Source organism: Branchiostoma belcheri, unplaced genomic scaffold (assembly GCF_001625305.1).
Source record: "Branchiostoma belcheri isolate BF01 breed outbred unplaced genomic scaffold, Haploidv18h27 scaffold5, whole genome shotgun sequence".
In the NCBI taxonomy this organism is placed as follows: domain Eukaryota; kingdom Metazoa; phylum Chordata; class Leptocardii; order Amphioxiformes; family Branchiostomatidae; genus Branchiostoma; species Branchiostoma belcheri.
In genome coordinates, this window is record NW_017804131.1 from 599579 (window position 1) to 618929 (window position 19351).

The 19351-nt window shown below is 39.1% G+C and overlaps 4 protein-coding genes across 5 annotated transcripts in view; 2 read left to right on the forward strand and 2 right to left on the reverse strand.

Annotated features, from left to right (window-relative positions):
* Positions 1-1525, forward strand: part of LOC109479959 — a 3286-nt gene extending 1761 nt beyond the window's left edge. For both annotated transcript variants that reach the window (XM_019782046.1, XM_019782045.1), the window contains 2 exons: positions 176-363; positions 526-1525. In XM_019782046.1, coding sequence (XP_019637605.1) covers positions 176-363; positions 526-806 — 469 coding nt within the window. In that variant the 3' untranslated portion in view covers positions 807-1525. The remainder of the gene's footprint in view (positions 1-175; positions 364-525) is intronic.
* Positions 1526-1737: 212 nt separating this feature from the next.
* On the reverse strand, positions 1738-3842 carry LOC109479964 (60S ribosomal protein L22-like). Its single transcript, XM_019782050.1, has 4 exons — positions 3730-3842; positions 2931-3053; positions 2403-2524; positions 1738-1992 (listed from the first exon to the last, which is right to left on the reverse strand). Exons 1-4 carry the CDS (start codon positions 3736-3738, stop codon positions 1848-1850), a joined length of 399 nt encoding a protein of 132 aa, XP_019637609.1. The 5' UTR covers positions 3739-3842; the 3' UTR covers positions 1738-1847.
* A 163-nt stretch (positions 3843-4005) lies between these two features.
* On the forward strand, positions 4006-10042 carry LOC109479976 (G protein pathway suppressor 2-like). Its single transcript, XM_019782057.1, has 11 exons — positions 4006-4105; positions 4504-4691; positions 5061-5164; positions 5596-5714; positions 5991-6064; positions 6334-6419; positions 6833-7259; positions 8101-8210; positions 8717-8827; positions 9061-9135; positions 9375-10042. Exons 2-11 carry the CDS (start codon positions 4598-4600, stop codon positions 9456-9458), a joined length of 1284 nt encoding a protein of 427 aa, XP_019637616.1. The 5' UTR covers positions 4006-4105; positions 4504-4597; the 3' UTR covers positions 9459-10042.
* A 119-nt stretch (positions 10043-10161) lies between these two features.
* On the reverse strand, positions 10162-19131 carry LOC109479922 (girdin-like). Its single transcript, XM_019781984.1, has 9 exons — positions 19013-19131; positions 17355-17554; positions 16298-16375; positions 15430-15528; positions 14843-14926; positions 12786-14227; positions 12288-12444; positions 11583-11721; positions 10162-11248 (listed from the first exon to the last, which is right to left on the reverse strand). Exons 2-9 carry the CDS (start codon positions 17538-17540, stop codon positions 10992-10994), a joined length of 2442 nt encoding a protein of 813 aa, XP_019637543.1. The 5' UTR covers positions 17541-17554; positions 19013-19131; the 3' UTR covers positions 10162-10991.
* Between the last annotated feature and the right edge of the window lie 220 nt (positions 19132-19351).

A 19351-nucleotide genomic window follows, 5' to 3' on the forward strand; every position in this document is an offset into this window, starting at 1 on the left:
CCCTCGGCGGCAAAACCGTCCCTTCGTGGCATAACTCGCGTCGCTCTCCGGAAAAAATTAATGCCGCCACCTCACAAGTCTGCGAAGGAGGCTATTGTACAATCTTTTAAATATAAATAATTTAACAGTTCAGCTGGCTAAGAATATATATTTCTCAACATGCTTTTCTTCACAGAACCTTCATCTACCAGTGCATGGGCTTCATAATGTGTCTGGCAGTGCTACTGGTCTTGCCGACATTGAATGTGAAGTCACTCACTACCTGGAAACTGGAAGGGTCCTCTCGGAAAGAAAATACCCCTCTAGTGGAGGGTAAGGAACCAATAATTGAAGATCAAACGGGCACAAATGACTTCCTAAGAGGTACGTTCCTTTGTGAATGTTTACATATTACAGTGAGAATGTAGTTATGTTCATTTATCTTCCTTTATGGCACTATAAAATTAACAATATCTGAGACTGTACATACAGTAGTCACTTTTCAGCAAATTCACCACTCTTTATCACATCACAATTTTACTACAGATGTCGCATCGCTGTACCAGGAAGCAGTGAGAGAAGTGGACTTTGCAAGAGTGGGCAGAAGAGTAGGTCTGGATGACTACCAGATACAAGAGATCATCAACAACGAAGCTGAGCAGCTGAGGGGAGAAGCCAAGTTGAAGTACCATGACTGGAACTCAAGCAAGAGTCCACAGAGTAGAGATGACTTAAGGGATGATATTGTTGCTGACAGAATCAAACTCCTACCTGATATACTTGTGCAATATAAACGGCCACAAGGGCGTGCAGCTTATGCTGGCTAGGTTCAAGTGGTGTTAATGTGGTTATAACCAAATACATGTACTGCGATGTGTTGCTTTGAAGCAATACTGCACCATAATGCAGGTCTTAAAACTAGTGTTACTGTTTGCCACTGCTCTATGAGGGGCCTACAAAGTTTACAAAAGTGAAAAGGTAAATTGAGGATACTTTGAAGTCTATATATACATAGAAGAGTTTGTGTGCTTGTGAATCACGAGACCACTGTATGTATACAGATATATACGTACTAGCAATGCAAAATGGACCAAGCAGCTTGATAAATTGTCCGACAACTCAGGCGTTTCAGGTAGCATACAGGTTATTTTCACTGATATGATGAAAGATGCTACAGAAGTATCTGAAACGTCTGACTCCTCAAAACAATTATCCGGTTGCGTACCTTGTTTTGCCTGGATGTCTTTCATAACAGGGTACATGGTTCCTTAGAATAAATGTTTGTCAACTGCATGGATGAATACAATAAAGTGATACACCTGAAAGACATGCTCCTCCTCAAGTTCCACTTAAGTGTGTACTTATATGTACCAGATGTTGGCACATTTGCTGATGTTATTTAAGAAGTCAATTGCATACCAAATATTTTATGTAGTTTGAACTAGAATTCAAAGTCTATGTTTTATAAGTGTATTGAGCAAGGAACGTTATACGTTGACCTTTGTATAGCAGCTCTTCATATTGCCATAACCTAATGCATGTTTCAAGTTATTCTCAAAACCAATTTTCACTTTGTTGCATTTAACTTAATATTAAGCATGTTATTTCTTCTGCAGTGTATTACAGTAGTATCATAGCGCAATCATATACATGAGCCCCCATTCAATAGTAGTGAAAGAAAAACCATATCTATTCCCTTTTATGTTGACACAGCCCCAAGGAGTTACAAATATACACAAAAAGCACAAGAAGCATCACAAGTTTATGGAGACACATTTAATATCTCTCAGAGGATGTACATTGTATCAGCAATGGCATATTTGATGTGTAAAGACAGGTCTGCCCATTGCACAGAGGTGAGGTCTGACTTAATCCTCATCTTCCTCCTCCTCCTCATCCTGGTTGATCTGGAAGTACCGCAGCTCGTACTGCTCCTTGGTACTCGCCACCACCCTCAACCAGTCCCTCAGGTTGTTCTTCTTCAGGTACTTCTTTGTCAAGTACTTCAGGTACCTGTAGTACACAAGAGAAGGTTAACGTCTTAAAACTGGCTTCACTCACTATCCATTTTATTGTCTGCACACTTGTGCTAAGGCTTGATAGCAGCCCGCTTTACTTCCCCACTATGTACGTACATCTATGTGTACTTAAAACAACTTCTGTATTGCAAAACACAATATGGATTGAAATGAAGAAAAGACTCTAGGGCCATGCGTTATGTTGATGTATCAGAGTTGCCAAAGGTCTGCATAACATGATCACCAGGTCACGTCTGGGCATATGATAGAAGTACAGTCAGGCAACAAAACATCATTAAAACCATTATCATGCACCAAGAAGGCATGGTACTGTCACTAGGATTCCTTGAAGTCTTTGAAAAGCTTTTCCTTGACACAGTATACTACAGGGAAACGCAAACACACCTTTTAGAGAAGGGGATTTCGGACTGAACGGAGATCTTGCTCTTGTTGCGTTCGATGGAGACCTGAGTTCCCAGGTTGCCTGTCTTCCCCTGGACCTTGATGCGATCGTGCAGGAACGTCTCCTGTTGCACCATGGGAAGGAAGCGGGACATAGTGGGTAAGGATTAGGGAAGGTGGCCCTAATCCCATGGATTAGGGAAGGGGACCCTAATCCTGACTAGGGAAGGGAACCCTAATCAAGAAGGATCATAGTTAGTACATGAAAATTTCTAGATAAACTTGTACGTATACAACAACATTATTCTCAAAAGTCAAATGCTCATACAATGTTATGATCTAGACATTGCTTAAGCAATATGACAATACTTCTGCAATTGGTAATTTCTTAAGTCAATTGAATCAAATGAATTGATGTACAAAGCAATGTACTACTTTCACTATGTTTGTAAGAATTTTTCTTTTCTGTAAGGGCTGCAACAGTCTCTTAATTCTAGATTAACATTTAAGAAGTTACAAAAAAAGTCTTACAAAGTTGGATGCATCCATGATGCCATCCTCCACAGGATGTGTGCAGTCGATCGTGAACTTCAGCAACATCTTCTTCTTCTTGCCTTTGCTTCCTGCTTTGGCTGCCACCGTCTTTGCTTTAGCCTACAGAGGGTGCAGCAAGAGATGTCAATGCTAGTTTGTACTGTTATGACAAAAAGGTACTCATGTACATTTTCTTATTTCCAAGCAGATGTAAGGTCAGGCTTAGTGTTTTAGGGCTGTTCTAAGGCTTTATATCCGTCTTTCTTTAAGTGGTCTGCTTCATCTTACAGTAATAAATTTGCCCTTCTCCCATGATTTAAATGCCTAAAGACGTCTTAATTTAGACATTCCGGTGAGGTTTTAGTCCTGTGTGTTGTACAAAGGTTAGGAGCTATGGGGGAGGGGGGTGAAGGAAAATTACGCAATTGTCTTCAAAAAATGACAATGCATGTGGAATTAAGTGTAAAATGTTGACAAGAATAAGGGAATCAAACATTTCTAAGTAGGTTATGAGATCACACAGGTCTGAAATGTGACATATTGGTAAACTTAAGGGCTAGTATGGGGTGGAAGTTGGTCAAGCCTTGGCACGCCACATGCTCGAAAAAAAAATTGGAGGTAAAAATGTTGAAAATCTATCTAAAATTCTTGCTTTTCCGCAAGTCAATCCACTCAAATCTACCGTATATAAGTTAACTGTCATATCAGACGCAATTTGGCTTTCATATAGCTTTATTTAGTTGGATAAAATGACAAAATGTTCCGGTTTTTTGGCTGAGTAAAAAAATTCACTTACGGGCGCCATGATGGGCAGTGGGAGAGAGACCGAACGTGGCTTCGCGGGGGGTAATCTTGTGACCGGAAACTACCGAAGGGATGTCGAAGGTGGCCGAGAATATAAAATTCCACTAAAAATAGATAATGTATGACATTTGGACAAAATTTTCTTACAATTTAATAAATTGATGGTTTAATTTTTTCACAAGTCATATGATTTTCTTTATGATGATTATTTCGAAGCTCCGGACATTACCGAAAATTTTACGAACGTGGTCCAAGGACACCGAAATGTATCCTGGGATAGTAAACATGGCCGTCTGAGATCACATATTTGGAAAAAAATTAGAAATCCTACATTTTTGTACGTCTACAAGAAATTCAAGAGGAGACTTGTAAGTAACGAGAGAAAATTAGACCTTATTCGCATCTCTGTGCAATTTTTAACCTTTTCATTGCTCTTAAATGTTAAAAGTGTATGATTTTCGAGCGGTTCTAACGTTGATGACCGCTCCCATGCCCCCCTCCCCACCTACATCCTTCATCTGTCATGCATGACTTCTAAATAACACAAGCCAAGGGATCATCTTTGAAAGATGATATCAAAAACAGGGGTTTGTTATGGAACTTAAGGAACTGGCAAATAGTACAACTACGTACCTGAATAGTACAGGAGAAGAGAGAGGTTTAACTTAAGCTGGAAATGGTTCAGTTCATTCATGATGATAATTTGTGTATCTCTCTCTCTCTTTTACTTAGTATCTTCATCAGCTGTCATAATTTTATCTTTCAGGTGAACAAGGAACAGTACAGGCTCACACCCACCCAAACACACTACTTCATCAGTTTCTGTTGTCAGTTGGTTTGTGTGAGAAGTAAGGTCAGAGATGCCAGCCTTACTGGAACGTCCCAAACTGAGTCAGCCCATGTTGGCTGCACTCAAGACTCACATCATGAAGGAACGAGAGAAGAAGAGACAAGGTAAGCCAGCAGTCCTGCAGTAAACTAACAATGCGTTGGCCTAGTAGTAGTATTAATATACAGTCTTATTGAAGGTGTTTTGGTCTTGTTTTTGACTTATTTTGGTCATCCATGTGACAGTATACAGAATTTAATCATTTAGAAGTACAGACTGTATTTCACTTTTGTTGGCAAAGAAACACATTTTTCTTCCCTTTCCCTCTTGTATTGCAGGGTCATCTGTTACTTTCATTCTACTCTTGCCTTCTAGTTCTAGCTCTGTTCAAAGGCAATCTGTATAACAGTAAACTTTTCATGCGTTGCCAGTATTCAAGATTTCTAAAAACAAGAAAAGTTGACATGAAAGATTTCCTTGATTGCCCGAAGCAGAAGAGCAGGAAGCTGACAAGGCTCTGGAGAGGAAACGTGAGGAGGACAGGAGGAGACAGCAGCAGCAGCAGGAGTCCATGACTCTGGAACAGACTAAAGAGGAGGTGGGTACAACTCGATACAGTATTAACCTCCTTCCAGCCATATACTGGACATGTAGTGTGCAGTATTTGGGTGTGCTGCTGTATGTGAGCAGTAGATGGTCTTCACAGTCAGATGGTCTTCACAACACAAGTATATATAACGTTACACAAAAAGTGAGGAGATCCCTACTACCTAGTAGAGGGTTGTCACTAGATACAACTTAGAACTTTGGTGATGTCGTTCAGGTTGCATCATGTAGTCTAGCTGAAGATTGTGAATTTAGCTTCTTAAAATTAAATTTTTATTGTATGAATGATCTATAAGATATCAACAGCTTGATGTTCAACACTGAAAAAATGATTTGATGGATGCTTTTGTGTATCATCCAGTTGAACTCAATCTTAAGTTGAAGATGGCTCTGCGATAATATTGTTCATCATTGTACCCTCAGATTGCAAAGCTGCAGAAGAAGTTAGACACCCTCCAGGAGGAGAAACATCAGCTGTTCCTCCAGCTGAAGAGGGTTCTAAATGAGGAAGACAAACGAAAGGCCAGAATGAGGGAACAAAGGTACATGACAGGACCATGACATCTACTTAAGATTTTAGGTTCCTTGCACTGTTTTTCACAATGTCTTTTTTTCACTGCAAATATGTGCTCTTTGTTGTATTGTATCTCTCACAGTCCACTGAGTGCCTGCTAACATGTTTCTTTAGGTTTGGAATCAGCTACTTGCAAGTCTGATGCTTCCAACATAGTACATTTGTACTTATGTGCAGTAGAGAGTAGCCATGATGATGTTATGATTCTAACTGCCTTCCCATGAATATGTCTTTGCACTTCCAGTGACATGGCTGCCATGGGTCACCACATCTACCAGTCAGGAATGCATCTAGCAGGCGCACATATGGTGATGCCTGGTCAGTATCATTCTTGTACACAACACTGTAACTATTTAATTACATCAGTCTGGGAATCTGTCATTGCCCTGGGGTCCAGACCATTCAGTTCATGGAAATATTGGTATTCCACAAACTAGTACTTTTTAGCATTATGAACTTAAGTCTTGTGTAATTTTGTATTTCCTTTGGTTTTGTGTTTATGTTGATGAATGATAACTCTGTTAAGGCCATTGCTTCTGTAGGAATGGAGTTTGATGTCTTAAAACTTGTGTTGCCTTTTCCCCCAGGTGTTCCTGTCCAGGCTAGAACCCTGCCAGTGGAACATGCCAAGGGAGCCATTTACCAGACCCACACACCTCCTACTGCTTCTCATGTATGTGTCTCAGTTGTTCCAATGCCTAGTACTGTGATGAAACTATACAGTACAGTTATCTTCTTGACCTTACCTTAGACTTTTAGGTAATTTCATCACAGTTGTATCGGTCAACTTTTCAGACAATTTTTCTCCAGATTGTTGCTGTAGTCAAGGCATTGTCAGGGCTGCTTATCTTGTTTGTCATTTTGATTGGTAGATATTTGAACGGAAGGATTATGTACATTGATTTTAGTTGTGTACTAACTCTAAATGTGATGGGGAGAATATGTCCAAATTAACATTAGCATTACAACTCAAGTGTATGCAGGTTTTATCCTTGAACATCATTTCTACCATACGTGCCCTGGCTTTGTGATTGCAGATGTGCAGATCTGAGTTCGTTGTTCTGTAGTTTTCTTCTCTCCTGACAGGGTGGTGCACTGAAGCGACCGCGAAGCCCCTCCCCTCCCGTGGTGCAGGTCTACCCTCCCCGCCCCTCCCCCCACAGTCAGCACCCTTACGGAGTCAAGCATCACGCTACCTACGCCCACGACCAATCACATCACTCCTACCCTGTCAGCCAACCAAGCCACTACTCCTCCAGCCAATCAGGACAGCCTGCTTATGCTGCCAGCCAATCACAGCAGGCTGCTGCCTATGCCACCAGCCAATCACAGACGGCGTACCAAGTCAGTCAGGCCCAGCACAGCCAGTATGCGACGAGCCAGGCGGCTACAGGGGCGTATGCTGTCACCCAGGCTGCCACGAAATATGCCCATGGTCAAGCAGCATACACGTATCAGTACGCACAGCACAAGCCTGAACAGTATGGGCAGGCTTATAGAGTACAACAACCTGGTAAGAATGATACCTATTCTGTACATACTGTATCAATGGGCAATGTTCCTAGTATATAAGCATGCTTGCAAATACATGTACATGTTTATGTCACTTATTTCAGAGTGTTGTGGGAATGTCCTATGTTATATATAATTTGTCTTGTGTAAAGCAGGCACGATGTTGTTATAATGCTTTTCATCAGCCTTGGTCAGCAGGTCATTAAACTGTCAGAAAATCATTGTTGCGAACTTCCCTCAAAGAAATGAACACATAAACACTGACGTGGTAAGACAGAAAATTGTCAGAATTTAACACGTCTATTAATTCTTGGAGTCTTGGAACATTCAGTTTTCAAAAGCCTAACATTGAACTAACGTATTCAAGAAGTTTGACATTCTGATTTCCCTTCTTAGAAGTCCTTTAATGTTCTGTTTTGTTAGAAGGTTTTTTGTGAGGTGGTTTCAGTTGGTCATGTCTGTGGAACCATTTTTCTAAAAATCTAATGTTTTCAATTAATCATCAAACTAATTGTGTTTGTTTATTTCTTTTATGTCAAACTTTTGTGGTTGAATCTAATTTGGATAGCTATCATTTCTCCACTACATGTATTTTCAATCCATGGTTGAACTAATGGATTTTGTATGTTTTGTTTTTGTTTTTCCCTTAACCCGTGGGGTGGACATTGTGTTTGGTAACTTTGGTTTGAATGGCTCTGATTTCTTCACTATTACAGATTTTTCATTCATGGTTGAACTAATAGACTTGTTTGTTTTGTTTTGTGTTTGTTTGTGTTTCTTTTAACCCCCTGCGGTGGAGGTTGTGTTTAACGTGAATGGCTATGGTTTCTCCACTACTGTAGGGGACGTGAAGGCTTACCTCCTAGCAACCACGGTGTCCTCTGCCGTTCTAGGTTACATGCCTCCCCAGCATGGGACACCCAGTCAGCAGGCTGCATATGCTGAACAACAGGTAAGTTTTGGAAGCACAATCCAAGCACTAGTATTGGTAACATCCTCTTAAACATGGCTGTTAGTTGTGAAGGACTTGCATATTTAGCACATAATTTTTTAAAGTCTATCCAGTTGCTTGAGTAACAACTTCTTTGTTTATCTCATTACCCTACATGTATCTAACCTTCATCAACATATCAAAATTCAAGTACTCATATACTCTATCCCAGACTTTTTTGGTGATGGTATTTACAACTTGACATCCTCTGAAGAACCAAATACACATGTACAGTTAATGTTCAATATTGCAGGAAAAACATATGAAATGTTTACATATTTAGGTTGGAATGGTTCACAGCTACTTTTCAGTTTGACAGCAACTTGTTACCAGAGTTAGAGCTTTGAATTTCAGATGTTGAAAGGAAGAAAATTTCTATTTCATGTTTAGAACCTGACAAGAAATGCATGTGTGTGTGTAATTGTTCTGGCTTATTGTAAGATGATGAAAATGTTGTCCCATTTCAGACCCACCTGCGCGGCATGGCCCCTCCCCAGGCTGTCCACCCGCAGCAGTCCCAGCAGGCCCTGATGCCACACCCACAGCAGCAGCAGCTACATGTGCCACCACAGCACAAGGTCAGGGGTCATACCAGTCTTCTAGACACTGTCTGTTTTTCCATCAGTTAAGGCAATTTTGCCACTCGTAACAGACAAGAATTTTGCCCTGTCATCTTTGATGGACAAAAATCAGTGTGTAAAGATTGGGAAAGAGATGTCATGAAAATAAGCTGTCTACCAGCGAACTTTTCCCCTCAAAATGCAGCAAATAGTATGTGTATAGCTGTTAACAGTTGTTCCTTTATCCACAGGCAAGTATGGTTTCTTCAGCCTACCCACCCAGACCACAGACCAGACCTGGATCACCTGCAGCCTACCAGCATGCCGTGAGTTGTTTATTTCAGCTTGTTGCTTGATGTACATCAATTGAATGAGCATATATCCCCACGTTAGAATGTTATGTCATAAATTTTATGCCTAAACAAAGTATTTCGCTGAAAATATTTTTCGAATACTTTGTCCGTACAAATTTGAAATGACTAAAATTTACATCCCAGTATGACCTGTTTGATACCTAAGAAGAAACAGTTCATGGTTTTTAACAGTCTTAATGTTCCCTCCACAGACTGCCTTCCAGTCAGGTGGGACCAGACACCCCCCTCCCCACGGTACCTACCTACAGCAGACCAGACCTGGGTATTACCAATAATATACCAGAGCAGAAGGTACTTAAGCCACTTTTATGTTTTAATGGGAATATTAAAAATGCATATAATGTGTGTGTGTACTACAGGGAATGGAGTATCCAGGTTCTATTGTGCTTTGTGCTGTGTAAAAATTGAGGACAAGATACAATTTAGAATTAACTGGCAAGTTTTGCTGAATTCTTGGACTTGGATTTCTTGTACATTGCAGACTTGACAGCACCAATAGCCATTTTACTAGATGGAATTTGTAGTCGGATACAGTTTGGTCACTGTACCCAGTGAATTTACCGTAAATATGCCAATGTCGCTATTTTAATAACAAATGAATCCTGTACAGTATGTACTGCCAAAAATTGAACTAAATATTTCTTATGCTTCAATAAGATTACAGCGTTCCTGGCATTCTTAAACGTATAAAAGTATTGTTAACAATTAGATGATAATGCTTTAAAAGAGCACTTTGTAGCATTTAAAAAATTAGATGTATACAAAACAATATTTACATTTCATGTATTGTATGTAATATCTAGCGTTGAAGTCTAATAAAGAAATTATAAAAACTGCATGTTATCTGTTTGACTCATTTTAGCAAAATGTGTACCGGATGGTAAAGTGTACATTGAATATGTGACAATACATATTAGTTTTTTTAAAAGACACAGTGGTTCACCATCAGGAAAATTCACAAGAGAAATTCAAGAGAAGTCCCAGCAATTTTATTGTAAACATGTTTGGTGATACAGGATGTAGCACTTATCACAGCATACCTAACCACACAAATTAGTAACATCTTCCAAGCAGGTAGAAGGCTAAAAAATCCTGTCTCACTCTTATTAGGACAACAATTTCATACTAGAAACTTTAGAAACTTGTTAGTACTCTTGATTAGAATAATGAAAATTAGAATCCAAGAACATCAATTTACAATTCACTAAAAATACGTTTTGGTTATAATTCATGTAAGTATAACATGTAAATACATGCTGTAATTGGCCAAATTAAACTTTCAGGTCTGGCACTGCTGTACCTGTTCCTTACTGGTCTGGCACTGCTGTACCTGTTCCTGAAAATGTTACAACTATGCAGCCCTAGACTGAAATGTAAATCCTGCCTTTATTTAGGTACAATATCCTATGCCATCTTGTACAAAATTACATTGTGTTACGGTTGCAATTTTACCTCATTCTTACTTAAGTCTATCAATGTTACTAGTATCTTACAGACTTCATTTTATGGAGCTAATATAATCTCAAACAATTCTACACATGCAGTCCTACAAATGCACAATCACTGCACACTGTCACATCACCACAATCTCTAGCTTATGCAAATTGTATTCTTCAAAAGTTAGATGCAACTCAATCATAATGATGCTTACTGTTTTCTAAAATAATGTGCCATTTGAGACACTTATGTAAGACATGTTACATAGGCCACATGATAGGGTCTGTAAGGCACTTTTGTAAGGTACGTTCTGTAAGGCACGTTGCATAGGGTGATCCCTGTGTCATGCTAGGGAACCACTGCTGGGCACATTACTCTCGCTTATATTGGGACAACATGCGAGGGAGCTGCTGGATTCTTTCAGCCACTATGTCATCCCTTAGGTGGCTTTCTTCCCCCATCTTTCCATCCCTGTTCCAAGCTTCGTACTTCTTGGCAGCTTGCTCTTGCAAGGTCACAGCTTCGGTGTTCACAATGTGGTGTATTTCGTGGTCAGACAGGCCAAATTGCACCCCATAATTGGCAAAGTCCACAGCTTGGACTGCTTGTTGAAACAGCAGTGCTGTTCCTGAAAAAAGAAATGGAACCAAAGCAATGAGCTAAATGTAATACTATGCCTCCTTGCCAGGTCCTTTGATTTTCTGATAAGATTTTCTCCCTTTAATTTTCCAGTGCCGAGGATTTTCTGTGCCAGCCTGCTGGGACTAATGTGAGCATTGTATTTTCCCAAGGTTATGGATGAATTTACAGCATTGAACACTTAACTTCCTTGGAGTTCTGTGCTGGATGTCTGTTCTGGGTTTCAATATAGGGTTTTCCTTTCCTGTATCTGTTAATTATTCCTGATTTGGCTTTTTTGAATTGACAGAGCATCAAAATTTTCCCAAATGTAGTTTTCTTACCCTTCACGAAGGTGTCTTGGGGTCCAACTGTTTCGCTCGCCATCTTGACACTTGCATCCTTGACAAGGGTTTCCTCTTCGATGACTCTGGGGTTCTCTTTGCACACTTGACTACTATCATGAGGCTGGCCCTTCCTGACCTGCAGCATTTTTAACAAAGTTTGTAAGTTGCTTCATATCCTTTCAAACTATAACTTTTCAAGCTGAGAACACGGTCATTGCCACAGTCACTATGCTTTATGATTTTACCTCATGGGACAGAATTCATATAGATCACTGCAGCCCAAAATGCATAGTTCATGAGTTCATAATGAAGTAAGTTATTTCAACAAGATTGTCAGGAAGACATATTAGATTCACAGCAAATTGTTTTGCTATACATGAAGCATATATCTTTCATTCAACTGTATGGTGATTATATGCATAATTGAATAGATACATGTATCAATCTAATGTTCAATGTCTCAAGTTTTCTTAATCTAATATGAAATATTTGGTCTGTATATTTTCATTAGGCTATCTACTTAATGCAATTGGTTTGTAAATTTGAGACACATTTGAGTCATTGCTGTAGGACATTTTCTGAGGACACTTGAAATTATGTAGAGTTAGATTACTTATTCAGATGTGGAGTAGGTCTTTACAATAGAGGAACTGAATATCCCATGAGAATGTAGGTAGTGACTTCTTATGAAATTTTACTGACCTTGCAATGAGATGCAGACAGGAGTGCGATCATAAAGAAGAGACATGCACCTTGTACAACCACAGCCAACCTCCAACCTCGTAAATCGGTGTGTGTGACATAAGCACGGTGTGGCCCTTTGTGTGTATGACGAACTTTGTCCCTAACTGCATGGTGACTGGAGAAAATCGTGAAGAAATACAGGATATCACTATCAAAGTAACCATTAAAACCTTTGTTAATATGCAAGCTTAACATTTACTGGTACATTGTATACTTTTGTGCCACTGTGCCTGAATTTGTTGTTATAAGTTTGCATAAATTTTGATAATTACATGTATGTGTTAATTGGCCTGCTTTCTTCTACATGTTCCATTGCCATAATTTCTTCTACATGTTTCATTGTAGAAATATTAAGCAGACTTTGCAAATGCTGTGCATTAAGAGACTTTAAGAACCCTTTGGCTTACATGTACCGAAGGGTGGTTATACCGGCTATACCGATACAGATACAGATACCTCATGTCATCTCTGATCTGCTCCAGGTAGATGTGAATTTGAGCCTTCAGTTCTTTCATCATGGTGTCTGGGGTATGATTTGTATCCTGATCTTTCTTCAAAGCTGTCATGTTCTGTATTTGATGTATGTCATTCTTCAAGGCCTCTAGGGTGTATGGTGTGGGATCCTCAGCTGCCATTAAGGGTTCTATGGTGTGGTGTATTGTATCCTTGTTGTTCACAGCTTGGATCTGGTATATTGGATCCAGATCCTTTTTTGAGGCTTTTAGGATTTGGTTTGTTGGCTCCAGATCATTCCTGTAGGCTTCTAAGGTTCGGTAGCTTTGCTTTGTTGAATCCAGATCATTCATCAAGGCCTCTACTGTTTGGTATATTGGGTCCAGAGCTTTCCTCAAGGCCTCTACGGTTTGGTGTATTGGATCCAGTTCTTTCCTCAAGGCCTCTACGGTTTGGTGTATTGGATCCAGTTCTATCCTCAATGCCTTTAGTGTTTGGTATATTGGATCCAGATCTTTCCTCAAGGCCTCTACGGTTTGGTGTATTGGATCCAGTTCTTTCCTCAATGCCTTTAGTGTTTGGTGTATTGGATCCTGTTCTTTCCTCAAGGCCTCTACGGTTTGGTGTATTGGATCCAGTTCTATCCTCAATGCCTTTAGTGTTTGGTATATTGGATCCAGATCTTTCCTCAAGGCCTCTACGGTTTGGTGTATTGGATCCAGTTCTATCCTCAATGCCTTTAGTGTTTGGTGTATTGGATCCAGTTCTTTCCTCAAGGCCTCTACGGTTTGGTGTATTGGATCCAGTTCTTTCCTCAATACCTTTAGGGTTTGGTATATTGGATCCAGATCATTCGTCAAGGCCTTACACATTTGGTATATTGGATCCAGTTCTTTCCTCAAGGCCTCTACGGTTTGGTGTATTGAATCCAATTCTTTCCTCAAGGCCTTTAGGGTTTGGTGTATTGTATCCACTTCTTTCCTCAAGGCCTTTATCATAACAAATAGGTATATTGAATCCAGATCCATCCTCACAGCCTTTAGCATTTGGTTTATTGGATCCAGATCATTCCTCAAGGCTTCTAAGGTTCGGGAGCTTTGGTTTGTTGAATCCGGATCATTCCTCAGGGCTTCTACCATTTGGTATATTTGGTCCAGATCATTCGTCAAGGCTTGAAGGGTTTTGTATATTGGGTCAAGATCTTTTCTCAAGGCTATGGTTTGCTGTATTGCATCCAGTTCTTTCCTCAAGGCCTCAAGGTGCTGGTACATGTACATGGTTCCAATCAAGGTAAGCATGTTAACATTGTGCATTGGATCCAGATGGTCCATTGAGACTTTTGTGGTGCTTCTGTGCCCTTGGAACAGATCAATGTTGTACATTGGATCCAGATTGTCCATTGAGGCTTTTGTGGAGGGTCTCTGCAATTGCAAGCGCGGTGAATGCTAGGAAATTGAGGAAATGCATGAATTAGCCTTTCAGAGTTCAAAATCTTTGCTGCATAAGACCTGTAATGAATGCAATACATTGGACAAAGAATACTGGACACTTTGCAGGACTATTTGCTATAGCTATAAATGAGGCCATATATATTGGTACTCCAGCCATCACATTATTGCCTGGCATGTTTGACCAATCGCTGATGTCTAACATTATGGAAAAACAACTACATTGGGGGTCTATGGGGGTCTGTATTATGGTAACCCTTTTTGTAATACTCTGCAATGACAGAAGTAGGCCATACTGATTTGATTAGTTGGTTGACATACCCTTGGCACTGCAAAACTGATGTGAGCATGGAAAAAGTTATTGCCTTAATTATGAAATCAGGAAGGTTGAACAAATGACACAGAACATACATGTACACAAAAAATGTACATTGTACAATGTACATGATAAACAAACATGATTCAAAGATTGATTATGAAAACAAGCATAGGAAAGGTAATTTTTTTAGGATTGATGCAAACCGTGACTGAAGTACAAATGTATGAGGTACTTTTCACAGGCCTTTATTACCAAGACTAGCCAACATGTACATGTAGAATACGTTGACTCACCCACTCGTCATTTCCAGTATATCTCATCAACCGATGATAATGTATTAGTCGTACTAGTTGGTCCTCTGCATCATGATAGGTGGACTACATGTGTTGACAACAGTATAATTGATACATTCAAGTACAATAGGAATATCAGCATAGATGAATATAGATATCGATCATCATGATTTAAGTTCAATGATGTTGTTTAACTACATTTTTTTTGGCCCACCACATAGTATTAGGATTGAGATCCCTACTATAGGGTTCTGCATGGACTTTTTGTAATACTCTGCTATAACACTGATTTTTATTCCCTCTGGAAACTGCAAAACTGATGTGAGCATGTGAAAAAAAGTTGCTGTGATTATGAAATCTACGTGATCAGGAAGGTTGAACAAATGACTGAGCACACAAAACATGGTACACAACATGTATAAAGTTAACAAATATAAATTTGTGATTTGAGGTTAACAAACAAGCATGATTTAATGATTGATTAAAAAAAAACAGGCATAGGAAAGGTAAGGTTTGATGTAAACAGTGACCAAAGTATGAGGATTTTATTTCCAGGACTAGCTAACATGTAGAGTACATTGACTCACCCGCTCATCTGGAATGCAGCTCTTGCAAATTACATTATCTTGCAAAAGTCCACCATGACAGGATAATCCGTAGTGAGTGACAATGACAACACTTTCACTCTAGATAGGCAGGAAGAGAGACTAAGTCAGGTAGCAGTGTGTGGTGCTGGGTGTTTGTGGAGTAGCTAAGATATAAGTTCTGTTGTATGCTGATGAGTTTGTGACATTCTTGGCTGGCCATTTCCTGACAGTGGACTACATGTGTTGACTACAATGATTTAAATACTTCAGGTACAATAGGAATATCAGCATATCATAAATGACTTTATGTATTGATCAGCATGAGAATTCATCTGTGTCGGAAAACATCATCTTGGAAAAAAACTCAAACTACATTTCTGTATCTCCCACCACATACATGTAGTAGGATTGAGATCCCTACTATAGGGACCTTCTGCATGGCCTTTTTGTACATGTACTACATTGTAATACTCTGCTATAACACTGATTTTTATTCCCTCTGGAAACTGCAAAACTGATGTGAGTTTGTGATCAGAAAGGTTGAACAAATGATTTAGCACACTGTCCTGTATTTGTTTCTATGTGTGGGACACGACACCAGCAATAGCTCAGCCTTTGCCCCATGTGTATTGCACTGTTGCAATTTCAATAAATCAAAAAATCAAATCAAAACATCATGGTTCAACAGTTAATGATTTGATGTTAACAAGCATTATTTAAAGATTGGTTTTAAAAAAAGCATTGGAAAGGTAAGGCTTGATGCAAACTGTTACCGAAGTATGAGGTACTTCTCACAGGACTGGAAAACAATTTAGGCCTTTATTACCAGGACTAGCCAACACATAGAATAAAATATACATTGACTCACCCAGAGATGGATACGCCTCTCCTTCTTGCACTGAGGACCACTTGCATCAAACTGGTCATCTCCATCATGATAGGTGGACTACATGTGTTTACAACAATAATTACTAGTACATAAGCATAATTGAATATAGATATAGATCCGCATGAAAGTTCAATTATTAAACAATTTTTTTTTGCCCCACCACATATTAGCCTTTTTAGGCTTTTAATACCAGGACTAGCCAACATGATGAAGAATAGATACATTGACTCGTACAAACGTATCTCTTCCTCTTGCAGAGAACACTACTTGCATCAACTTGGTCATCTCCATCATGATAGGTGGACTACATGTGTTGACCACAATAATTAGATACATTCAGATGTAACAGGAATATACTAAGCATAAATGAAAATCAATATAGATACAGGTCAGCACGGAAGTTCAATTATCAATACATACATGTCTGTATATATGTATGCCCTTTTTGTAATACTCACCTTTAAGTATAACACTGATTTCATTCATTCTCAAAAATGCAAAAATTATGTGACTTTAGGATCAGAAAGGGTGAACAAATGGCTTAGAATACAAAACATAGTAAACCAAATGATGAGTTCTAATTACAGTCAAAGATGCCAAAGCAGCTATCTCTATAATCGAACAGCTGGCCATAACAACCACTTTTTCTTGGTCCTGATTGAACCCCCAAAGATAAGAGACCTGCCAAATCAAGTTGACCACTCGTCCAACGCCACAGGCCCTGGTTGAGACTGCACATGGCCCAATCTCTGACCAGGATGATTGCTTCATTTCGACCTATCTTGTCTGCAGCCAGAAGTACATTTTTCAGCTTAGCTGTATGGTCAATTTTATGTTATATTAGCTAATTGTGTCATTGTAGTTTTAATTGGTGCCCTTGGAAATCAGCCCTTTTCAGCTAAAGGGACTACACAAATGCTCACAGAAGAAATAGATGAAAATAAAATGAAATACATAAATACCAATCTCCATAATGTAATCAAGTGATTGATAAGAAATTAAGTATTATACTATGTTTTTGACAGTGTACTTGTACCTTCTGATAGTCAGGACAACGCTTACAGCACTCATCATGGGCTGGCCGTCCACTCTGTATTTTGGGCATAGTCTCACAAGCCCAGAATTTCTGTCTCCCCCTTCTTCCCATCCTCCATCCTGAAATGGTGACCAATAGCACCAGGCACAAAAGGAAAAGGACAAGCACAATAATGCCTTGTCGCATTGTCAACCGGGATGCTGAAAAGACATGAACATTGTGTTAGAGTGGAGAAATTAGGCCGTTTGGCTAACTCCTGGGGATAAGCTCCTTGTGGGTAGCCTGGGTACAATCCAGATTTTCACTCTGCAACACTAAAAAAAGTCATGATTTTTTTAGCATTGTGGAGCAAAAATCCAGATGGTATGAACAAGGCTATCTTGTGGGGATATAGGAGAGAATGATAATAATTGTATTTTGGGTTTCTGCCTCCAACAGTTATATTAAGCAACTTAAAACAGGCTAGATTTTGGTTCATAGGTGTGTTAGTTTTCCTTTGTGTCATTATTATTAATTGGGTTCTTAATTGTAATTGGGAGAATAGAACAAGCATTGTGGCTTTTTCTGCTTCCAGCATATTTATTTTGTATAGGTTATTTATTCTCTATAGTCTGTTTTATTTGTCTATTTCATATTTACTTTCTGTAGTTCTTGTTTTATATGCATCTACAAAATGATAAAATAAACAGGTAGCTTGATAGCAATGAGCATTTTAAGTACAAGTCAAGAACTTAATTTTCATTATTGACAAGTAAATTTTATTAATCACTCAAGTGAAATTTACAGATTACATATTTCATGTCCATTGCATTTGTATCTTACCAGAATATGAAAAATTATGTCTGTCTACTATCTTGATGACTTTTTATAGTAGCTGAAGGATAGATGAAGGTAAACATTTGTATGGGGGTGGGGGTAGTAGCATATGCATGCACAGCTTCGTCTTTCCGGCAATTGGAATTCATGATTTCCAAAGGTATGTCCTATTTTGTTTTTTCCTTTTTATCTTGGGGAAATGATTATTCCAAACCACGTTCCATATGCAGAATTTTGTAGTATTATTTATGACAGTACTACATTTCATCGCACATGCACACACTGGACCAGTACCTAAATTATCACTCACTGGAACATAAGATAGGAACATTGAGTTTATTGTCAAGTATATCAAACATGTCAGGTGGTATATTACATGCAATATTTCCAAAATGTATTGGCCAATTATGACAGAAAGATGTAAAACATAAATGTAACAAAGAAAGCATGAAGGGGGTGCAAAGGAAGCCGTAATGCGCTTGTTCAAGATCCCCCACCATTTCATGCAGCTAAATATACAAATAAAATGATAATGATGATAATGAAATAGTGAGAAAATGATAACTGTATGCCAACACATGGCTTATACTACATGTATAATAAATGCAATCTTAATCCACAACATAAATAAGGATAAATTTGAGAAAGAAAGAGGGAAATGAATGATCAGATAACTGAAATCTGTCAACATACGTGTAGTGGAATAAGTTGAATAACCAAGATCGTTATTATATCCCAACTTTCCCCACGCACAGTATGTTAAATGTAGTAGCATTACGTTGAATTCCAACTATGTACTGAAATCGTAGATTGTTTATAACATGGTAAAGATGTATACTTACGTTTGCGCCGACGAGACAAGAACTTGCAGCCGCTATAGGGCTCCTGTATGTTCGACAACAGGTAAGTTCGTCAACAGGTAGGCGCAACAGGTAGGCAACAGTCAACGGGTACAACAATAGAACACAGGTCAGATTACGAAGGGTATTCCCCACTTATTTATAGTTTGGGCATTAGAATGTAAAATTTTGCAAAATAGAGCGAAAATATTTCTAATTGCGACTGCAGAGGTCCAGGGAATACTACTATGGGCGCTCTGGTCCTTATGTTAACGTGGGTGTCCAGTTTTCTCTGTAGTTTGACACAAAATTGTGCGAAAGTGAAAGAGGAAGTGGGTGCCA

Excerpts from the sequence above, each read along its gene's own strand:
- LOC109479964 (XM_019782050.1), bottom strand. Across the intron at positions 2,525-2,930 it reads TCATGGATGCATCCAACTTT|GAGACGTTCCTGCACGATCG; the intron begins GTAAGACTTTTT and ends ATGGTGCAACAG. Across the intron at positions 1,993-2,402 it reads GAAATCCCCTTCTCTAAAAG|GTACCTGAAGTACTTGACAA; the intron begins GTGTGTTTGCGT and ends TGTGTACTACAG.
- LOC109479922 (XM_019781984.1), bottom strand. The coding sequence starts at position 17,540 with ATGCGACAAGGCATTATTGTGCTTGTCCTTTTCCTTTTGTGCCTGGTG. Across the intron at positions 16,376-17,354 it reads GTTGTCCTGACTATCAGAAG|TCCACCTATCATGATGGAGA; the intron begins GTACAAGTACAC and ends AAACACATGTAG. Across the intron at positions 14,228-14,842 it reads ATACTGGAAATGACGAGTGG|CATTCACCGCGCTTGCAATT; the intron begins GTGAGTCAACGT and ends TCAATTTCCTAG.
- LOC109479976 (XM_019782057.1), top strand. The coding sequence starts at position 4,598 with ATGCCAGCCTTACTGGAACGTCCCAAACTGAGTCAGCCCATGTTGGCT. Across the intron at positions 5,715-5,990 it reads GCCAGAATGAGGGAACAAAG|TGACATGGCTGCCATGGGTC; the intron begins GTACATGACAGG and ends TTGCACTTCCAG. Across the intron at positions 8,828-9,060 it reads ATGTGCCACCACAGCACAAG|GCAAGTATGGTTTCTTCAGC; the intron begins GTCAGGGGTCAT and ends CTTTATCCACAG.